Raw genomic sequence first — 9,254 nt, 5'->3', positions numbered from 1 at the left:
TGCATATATACATCTGCACTGATGCTGACTGCTTGCCATATTGGTACTTGTGGGACCACTGGGCTATAATGCTGCCTTCCTTCTTGGGTTGTGGCCTCCATTCCTTTGGATGATGATCAGATCCACTATGGCTAACACTTGAAATTGGTATATCAATTGGCAATTGCTACTTTACTAGTAGCCGCAAAGTGTAAAGTCCCTTTTTTTTTTTTTTTTTTTTTTTTTTTTTTTTTTTATCAAAGGGAGACTGTTGACACGCATTCTTAGATATAGGGTTTGGTTTTTAACAAGAAGAGATTATTGAGATGCATTCTTGGATATAGGGTTTGGTTCCTATCAAGAAGAGACTATTGAGACACATCTTTGGGTTGGATAAGTTCGATTTTTATCAAAGGGAGATTGTTGACATGCATTCTTGGATACAAGGTTTTGGTTCTTACCAAGAAGAGACTATTGAGACGCATTCTTGGATATAGAGTTTGGTTCCTATCAATAAGAGACTATTGAGACGCATTTCCGGGTAGAATAGAGTTTGGTTCCTATCAAAAAGAGACTATTGAGACGCATCTTCAGATTAGATTGAGACCGCATGTCAATGTCCCGCCTTATTGGTGACAATATGGTAAAAAGAGCACTTGTTTTTGAGTAGTTGCATTAAAATATTAGAAGGTGACTTTTAGGTTGGAAAAGGGTCACTAACATGTCTAGAAAACATGTTTCTTTTTGCTGTCCTTATTGAATGGTTTTTAGCATCTTTTAAGGATGTAGCGGTTTTGGTGTTTTGGCTTCAGAGGACCTTGTGGTCTAGTGACACACTAAATTGCTCTTTCATACGGGAGGTTGTGAGTTTGAGCTTAGTGGAGGCGATATTGACTCTTTGTGCTTCAGTAGGTAAGTAATTATGAACCGATACTGCATTGTAACAGAATCAATAGTACTAAAAAAAATGGAGTTTTGGCTTGTGAAGCTTTTATTTCAAAGTCAATCTATTGTCGTATTTTATTCGGTGAAAGTTTTTATCTGTACCGATTACTTCATTCACAAAATTCAACCTCGAAACATACCTACTTAAAGAGAACCAACTTCTAACCTATAGGTCATAAGCTTATTACTCACACAAACAAGATAACACCTTCTTTGCCTCCATTAAAGACTATAATATGGTCATGATATAGCTGTTTCCACTTTTCCAGTTCTATCTCTCCACCATATCAGTCACATAAAATCTTGTACACATGGAAATGCATTATTATATCATCCTCCATTATTGGACTCACTCACATTTCATGTGAATACAAAACTTTATCAAGGGAGTGGGGGCATCCATATCACAAGAACACAACCTTATCACCAAACCTCATAAAGTCTGGTTATGAAAGATATCAAGAATATACATTCTAGACCGAAGAATTGACACCACTAACATTTTAGTTTCCAAGTTATTTACAAAACTAGTAAAATTCACTATATAGTTGGTATGAGATCGAGCTTACAAAGGTGGAAGACTAGCCAGCCATGGAAGAAGCTTGTCATGGACAAGATCGGGCCTATCATCGTGAGGGCAATGCCCGACGCCTTCCAAAAGAAAGAGCTTCACGTTTGGCAACTGAGAAGGCAAGGACGAGAAGTACTTGCCAACAGGTCCATCGATAGGGGTAAAAGGATCCCGGTCACCCCAAAGGACCAGGACAGGCAACATGATTTGTGGCACCAGTGTCACAGGGTTTGGCCCGGGAGGACCCGTGACAATGGAAACGAAAGCCTCAAGTGCTCCCTCGTCGTTGGCTGGTCCCCTGATGATCTCCACCAGTTCTTCATCGACAGATTCTTTATTCCCATACACTGACATCAAGACGTTCTTGATATTTTCGCTCTGTCTCACGCGATCAAAGAGAGCTGAAGCTATCGCCTTTTGTTGGAGTAAGAAGTCAATCAACCATAGCAAAGGCAGGAGGAGTTTGATCCTCCAATCATCAACTATGGCCTTGTTGTTCATCCCTCCTGCACAGTTTAACAGAACGAGCCCTCGAATCAACAAGTTCTGGGAATCTGCAGCAGCAATCACACAGGCGAGACTCCCAACAGAATTCCCCACTAGCACACTTGGCATTTGGACCACTTCACTCAAGAAATCCAGAATCAACCGAGCCCAATTCTCCATGGAATATGCATACCCCGTTGGCTTGTCTGATTCGCCAAAACCAAGAAGATCAATCGCGTAAACTGTATAATCCTTCGCCAAGACAGCAATGTTCCTTCGCCAATGGGCAACAGAAGCACCAAAGCCATGGACTAGAACTATGGCAGGGCGAGAAGGGCTGCCATTTCGCGCTTGGCAGACCAAGTAATTTACATTGTGACCACTCCATACCCAGTTTCTGCACAATTCCTTAACTTCTGCTAACTCTAATGGGAGTAGCTCCTCCTCCTCATTTGCAACAATGGCTGGGGCAGCAGATGAGGCAGTGCAGTTCACATTACTAACGGCTATGCCCGAACCCTTCGGTTTGCTTCCACAAATTTGAAGACAATTGCTCAAACCAAAGGCTCCATTGCACTGAAATTGAAATTGCAGTGAAGAAGCAGGTGATAATGAGGGCATGCAGTTAAAAGGACCAGCATTTACTGCAACAACAACCATATTTTCCCCTTGAATTCTGCAGCTCTTAATCCAAAGTGATGAACTTATCAGATGAAGAATAAATTTAGACAGGGAAATACCAACATGATAAAGTAGTCAAAAACAGTATAGCAAATGCCACTTTATCCCAAATCCAACATTTTAGAGAGAATTATTCCCGCATTTAAAAACAACCTTATATTTATCAAAATAAAGATAAATGTGCAGGTTTTCCGTTTGAACTAAACCAGGAAACAAAAACTTCGTGGAAACACATAATGGATGTGAGAAAGAAGAAGAAGGAGAAGGAATGAATTTCAAGAAAGACTAAGAATGGATAAAAGTTTCAATCTTTACAATATTGCTGCAAATGAAAGTTTAGGAGATAGTAAGCAGAAACCAAAGCTGCATAAACACAGTAAATGAAAGGAGAAGCAACCTGAGAAGAGAAGATTCACTGAGGAGATGAAGATGATGATGATAAGAAACTATTTGCTGTGAAACCAAACACCATCAAAGCGTGTGTGGTTCTTGATGAAGTCAGTCAGTGTTTGCCTTCATAAATTGTGAGGTGCATAGAGTTTCGTAGTGGAAAAATTACAAATTATACCTATGGTAGATACTAATCTTTAATAAATTATATGCAAAGGCAACTGGCCCGAAACCCTGACCCCGTCCCCATTTTCGACGGGAAATTAAAAATAGTCTCTATCTCTGTTCCTGAATTTTCGTTCCCGGTCAATTCTTAGTCAAAATTTTAAATTAGTTAATTTTTAATTTTAAAAATTAAAGCATTAATTTTTAAAAAATAATATATATATATATATATATATATATATATATATATATATGTATGTATATATGTATTTATTTATTTATTAATTTTTTTTTAATTATAATAATTATTCAGGGATGGAGTAGGACGGATATCTCCATCCCTATTTTTCGAAAATTTTCCCCATGAGGAAGAGACAAATTGCAATCCCAGCGTAGTTATTTTTAACCCTTAAATTATGCTCAAGAATTTAGTGGAATTTATCATTAGATTAAGTGTCATTTTTAACCGCTTTACACATAACTTAGTGGTTAAAAATAGTCACCCAAATAACTGAGGCAATCAAGGATAAGTTTGAACCAAAAATTACAAATTTCCTTGTTTAACTCTAAACATATGTCATATTTCACATTAAGGCTCTGTTTGGCAAACCTAGCTGAAAAGCTATAAGCTAGGAGCTGATAGCTGAAAAGGAACTGAAAGTTGAAAAGCTATAAGCTCGGAGCTGAAAATTCAAGAGCTGTTAAGCTAGCTGTTATGATTGAAAGTGTTTGGTAAAATTAGCTTTTTGATAAACTGATAAATGTAAAAAGACTAAAAAGGACATCTTTATAAAATTTAAATTAATTTGTTTACATATTAAAATTTAACATTTCGTCTTCCAAAAAAAGTAAACACTTTTTAAAATAAAACTATTAGCATGATCATGATCTAGCATCCCATAATGAAGTAGCAATATTGTTGCGAATCTCCTTCATCTCCATAGAGGTGTGACTTAAATTTTCTTTGATGGAGGTATTACTACTTTGAATTTGAGATATTAGAGGTGTGACTTAAATTTTCGTTGACGGCTCTTGTTCAATTTGAGATTGAAGCCATATTGCTAATTTTAAAATAACATTAATAATAATAATAATAATAATAATAATAATAATAATAATAATAATAATAATAATAACAACAACAACAACAACAACAACAACAGCAACAACAACAACAACAACAACAACAACAACAATAATAATAATAATAATAATAATAATAATAATAATAATAATAATAATAAGCTAAAGTTTCAACATAATTGTTTAGCAGGAAACAAGACTAAGGAAGGGATTGACGTGAAAGTTAGGATAGGGGAAGAGAAAGGGTTTTAATTCATAAGGTTAAAACATGTCATTACTTTAAAATAATAAGGGTAAAGATGGAAAAAAAGTTAGGAAGCTAGGAGCTTATTTTGAAACGCTACCTAAAGTAGCGTTCCAAAATAAGCTCTTATTTTAAGCTAGGAGCTTGTTTTGGGAACATTACCAAACAGAGCTTATAGCTTATTAGTAGCTTAAAATAAGCTATAAGCTCCTAGCTTAGCGTTGCCAAACAGAGCCTAAGTACACATATTAAGACAACCCTAATCAAATTGATAATATTATTAACTTAACCCTAATCAAACTGATACTATTATTAACTTGACATCTTTAGTTTAAGTCAATCAACAATGAACAATTTAAATTGATTTACCTCTTTGTAATCCTTCTTTTTTAATTTGAACCGATCAATAATGAACAATTTAAAATGATTTACATCATTGTAATCATTTACCTACTAAGACCACAACTCCGCAAGACAATATTAACTTAACACACATTCAAATAATAACTACGAATTTCTCGTCACACTCAAAAAAAAAAAAAAAAACATATACATGTTCTTAAATTTTTCTCCAATTTAATATTTAAAAAAATTATCCGACAAGTAAATGTGGTATTAGTTTCGATTGGTCCACTAGTTCACAAATTAAAGGGATTGCCTTTAACAATGTGTACACATGCAGGTGCAGATTAGCAGAATGAATGTGGGGATTAAAAGGGGAAGAAAAAAAATATATAATTTGAAGCAAAAACACATTATTTCATATCAAGAAAATACAACACAACTTGACAGGCATGAATACATGAATGCGAACTGAATTGCTTGAAATGAACAAATCCAGAAATCATAATAATGATTTTAGAAGCATAATAAGAAGTTGCAGGCAGGGAAGCTTGCTTCACTTGAGACTTTTGAGTACATTCATTCACCTTCAATCACCTGCATGGAACGTGAAGAACGTTGTGAATACACATACACCTCCACTCGTAAACTACATATGTTCAGCATATAAATATATAATATACTCGGAGTATAAAATATAAACGTGCAGTCTCGGTAATAGTTTAAACTTTTTGTTGAGACAGATCATCACATTGCAGCCATAAAGAGGTAGCTAACTACGGTTCATCATGAGGATTAGGTTTTCATGATTCCGTTATAGCCCTTTCCGTATGCAAAAAACTTCATCACTAATGTAGGTTCATTCTTAGAAAACTAGCCTAACGACTTAAAACGAGCCTTCTTCAATAGCAGCTTCAGACATAAGTGGCTATCCAAGAGCAACTACCTTAAATTAACAATTCAGAGATTCAGATAAAGTATCCGCACACAGAATGTAAATGCATCTAAAAACCATACAAATCTACTATGAACAGTGAGGTAAAGTGCAGGAACTATAGCAAATTTGGCAGTACAAGAGGGACAAAAGTGGTTCTTAGGTTTTAGTGTATGAAGTGTGTGAACTTCTCAATCTATCTAGAATTTTTATACACTATTTGACAAAGGTCCTCTATATTTTCCCCTCATGGAAACCTGGTATCTGGACAAAAACTAAACCGGGCATTGGGTGGGGTGGGCGCCGGTGAAGCAGCAATCATAATCGTATCACTTAGCGTATCATGATACTTCAAATTCTTGAACTAATGGTTCAAGAAGAATTCGGTATCTCAATGATGTGCTTCGTGGCATTCATTTCCTACTTTATATTCTTGATAGAGAAAAGTATAGATTTTTTCAAGAAAAGAATCAATTTTCTTAGTTTAGTGGTCCTGGATTGAATCCTTGATAGTGCTCATCACATTCTCCATGCACATATCTTGTGATTTAGAAATTCGATCTCTAATCTAATCTAAAACTGAAAGAGAAGGCCTAAAGAACATAACGCTACAAGTTTAATCATGTATGAAAAACATAAATATTAGATTATCGAATCAGCCATTTTAGCAAGAAGATTCACAAGAGAAGTACTTTAGTACTTACAAGTTCATATCATATTTTAATCAACAACCTATGCTTTCATGCATTAATTTTCTATTCTAATATATGGTACTAGGAAGTTCACGTACCATAGTTTATCCTAAATTTGGAAGCAAATGAAGTTGATAATCTACCAAACCTCAAGAAGTATGAATAAAATATGAAACCATACTCTATAGCCCTATCTACCAAACATGTACCACCAATCACAGTTTAGTCTGCATAAATTCAATTCGTCAATCTCCAGGTACAAAAGCAGGTAATCTCTGGAACTAACTAGAAATTAATACTGCTTTTTAAGCCTAATTGCCTCTCTCCGTACTTAAGAATATTGCTCATTCCCAAATCATAGTAAAAGTGTCAGATGTTAGTTGCTTACAATGGCTGACATTTTCTATGGGTATTAGCCAAGGAGACAAAAGAATTGGGATCAAGAAAGGCTCTGAGATTACCTAACAACTCCCCCCACTGTTTCACCATTGGTAAAAACTAAAAACAGATTTGATCCAGAAACCAATACCTGGCAAGCCCACACACATGCTAGGAAGAAGGGAACCAAACAAGAAAATAAGCAAAAGGACAGACATACAGCTTACCCACCACCTTTCCCAGGTATCCATAAAGCCAACATTTTAGTACTACCAGATTTTAGTAATAAAATAGACAGCCAAATGGTCTTGCTTTTTGTATAACCAATAAATTAAAGACACTTCCATTGATGTTCATGCCTTCACATTGCCCAACACTATCCTAAATCTGGACTAAATCATAGTTTAGTTGCAAGTTAGTAAGTAAGGTTGTATGAATGTTAAAGCTTTTCTTGACAACATTAATGTTATAATCTAAGATTCGGCCAATGTCACTCAACTAGGTTATAACTGAATCCAATCAATTAACTAGTCTAACCGGTATTATATAGACTCTTAACACTTAAGAAGGTTGAAGAATGCATGAATGAAGAGAAAGAGATTGAAGATTTTACCTTGTTTGAAGATGAGGTAGAGAGGAGATCTGCGGAGCTTTTATGAGCTCAGGTTTTTCCTTTGCCGTTATGATCTGCGTGGTGGTCGCCATAGAAGAGCTGCAAACGGGCGTCGAATCCGAGGAAGTGGTGGTGGTTGTCGACTGGGGCAGTGGGTGCAGCGGCGGTGAAGAAACTTGCCGGCGTTAAGTCTACGGCCGCCGGAAACCTCTGTAGGTGAGGCAAGAGAGAAGGCGAGGAAGGAGAATTGGACTGAAGGGTCCCCCTAAAAGCAGCAAGGCCCGAATGAGACGAAGGAGACGAAATGCTGAAGTTTAGATTGTATTCGTTGTGATTGCCGTGGTGGTGGTGGCGGTGGTCGGTGACGAAGGAGAAATTCTGCAGCTCCGGGTGGTGGTCGCCGGGAATAGTGAACACCGGCGGCGGAGGAGGAGGAGGGAGATGTAGAGGGTTTCCGAGATGAACTTGGGGCGGAAAATCCGGGGAGGACGGTTGGGCGGTTGCTAATCCTCCGGTGGTGACGTAATCAAGGGAGAAGAAATTTGATTCGTCTTTGCCGTTAGTTAACAGCTCCGTGAAGCTTGAGTTTTGGGAAATAAGGTTCGCGCCGGCGGGGGCAATATCGTCTTTGCCCTTCTCCTTCTCGGCGGCTCGCCCGCGAGCGCGTTCTCGAGCCAGGATTCGCGACTCGGACCGGGAAAGCGAGAGCCCAGCCGACGGCGCCGAGCCTTTGCTGGTGTCCGACGGGCTACTATGCTGCTGCGGCGGCGGCGCCGCCTCTACTCCGCCGCCGTTAAGCTTTCTCTCGTCGCTAAGCTGAAGCGTATCGGTATCGGGGAACAAGGCCTTTAAAGAAGGAAGCTCCTCGATGAACGGCGCCGCCGCCTTCAACAGCCACTCCACCGCCTTGCTGGGCTGGTCGTACCCGAGCCGGTCCTGCAAATCGTAGAACTGCACCGCCGTGTTGACGGAGAGGCGCACGCGGCGGTCCCTCAACCCCTTGGAAGTCCACACCTTACTGTGCCTGTCTTTCCCCCCCGAAGCTCGAGAAACCCGAACAATCCGCGACGACGGCCACCCACAGAGCCGCCCAAGCCCCCCGCCGCCGCCGCCGCCATTACTCCTCTTGATCTCCCCATCTTCTTCTCCCCCATTTCCGATTCTTGGGTTTTCAACCTCCATGCCACTTTCATACCTCTCTCAAACACACCCCTCTTTCTTCCCCACCACCCAATTGGGCTTCTTCACTCGCTCAGAAACAATAAAGTTCGCAGCTTTCTTTCTTTGCAGATTCAGAATTGAAATTAGGGTTACGACTGAGAGAATAGGCAAAAGAACTGAGGGTTGAAGGACTCACTGAGTCACTATAGATGGTGGGGTTTCAGTGACATTTGCATTGATGATGATTACACACTATCTTAGCTTTTACAGTATATATATATATATATATACACACGCATAGAGAGTAACATATATCCCTATATACATATACATACGTACAGATACTTTAAAAAATCGATTTTTTACTTTCTTGCAAAATTGATATGATACATCACCTTCATGGCCGGTTGAGATGTCAGAAAATAAGAGAGGTAAAAAGCAAGAAAGGCTGTCATTTTTCTCAGAACCCTTCTCTCAGTCAAAACCATAACCTGATGGTAAAAAACCTCAGCTTCACACAATTAACAAATGCGGAGTAAAAGTTAACAAAAAAATCATATATGCGTATATAAATAATATAATTATATTGA

At 38.3% G+C, this 9,254-nt stretch overlaps 2 protein-coding genes across 5 annotated transcripts; both read right to left on the bottom strand.

Annotated features, from left to right (window-relative positions):
* Window positions 1–1,328: 1,328 nt before the first annotated feature.
* On the bottom strand, window positions 1,329–3,201 carry LOC109165577 (uncharacterized hydrolase YugF). Of its 3 annotated transcripts, none has more exons than XM_019314411.1 (2): window positions 3,060–3,201; window positions 1,329–2,684 (listed from the first exon to the last, which is right to left on the bottom strand). In XM_019314411.1, exon 2 carries the CDS (start codon window positions 2,639–2,641, stop codon window positions 1,490–1,492), a length of 1,152 nt encoding a protein of 383 aa, XP_019169956.1. In that variant the 5' UTR covers window positions 2,642–2,684; window positions 3,060–3,201; the 3' UTR covers window positions 1,329–1,489. The 3 variants fall into 3 exon arrangements, with proteins under 3 accessions (XP_019169956.1, XP_019169954.1, XP_019169955.1); XM_019314409.1 differs by having other exon boundaries at window positions 1,329–2,665; XM_019314410.1 differs by having other exon boundaries at window positions 1,329–2,657.
* A 2,053-nt stretch (window positions 3,202–5,254) lies between these two features.
* Window positions 5,255–8,943, bottom strand: LOC109165817 (transcription factor TCP24). 2 transcript variants are annotated; one of them, XM_019314760.1, is made up of 2 exons: window positions 7,504–8,943; window positions 5,255–5,473 (listed from the first exon to the last, which is right to left on the bottom strand). In XM_019314760.1, exon 1 carries the CDS (start codon window positions 8,683–8,685, stop codon window positions 7,552–7,554), a length of 1,134 nt encoding a protein of 377 aa, XP_019170305.1. In that variant the 5' UTR covers window positions 8,686–8,943; the 3' UTR covers window positions 5,255–5,473; window positions 7,504–7,551. The 2 variants fall into 2 exon arrangements, with proteins under 2 accessions (XP_019170305.1, XP_019170304.1); XM_019314759.1 differs by having other exon boundaries at window positions 5,255–5,483; window positions 7,504–8,942.
* Window positions 8,944–9,254: the final 311 nt, after the last annotated feature.

This window comes from Ipomoea nil, unplaced genomic scaffold (genome assembly GCF_001879475.1).
Source record: "Ipomoea nil cultivar Tokyo-kokei standard unplaced genomic scaffold, Asagao_1.1 scaffold3069, whole genome shotgun sequence".
Taxonomy (NCBI): Eukaryota; Viridiplantae; Streptophyta; class Magnoliopsida; order Solanales; family Convolvulaceae; genus Ipomoea; species Ipomoea nil.
Note: the sequence above shows the minus strand (reverse complement) of the source record. Positions and strands in the feature narration are given on the sequence as shown.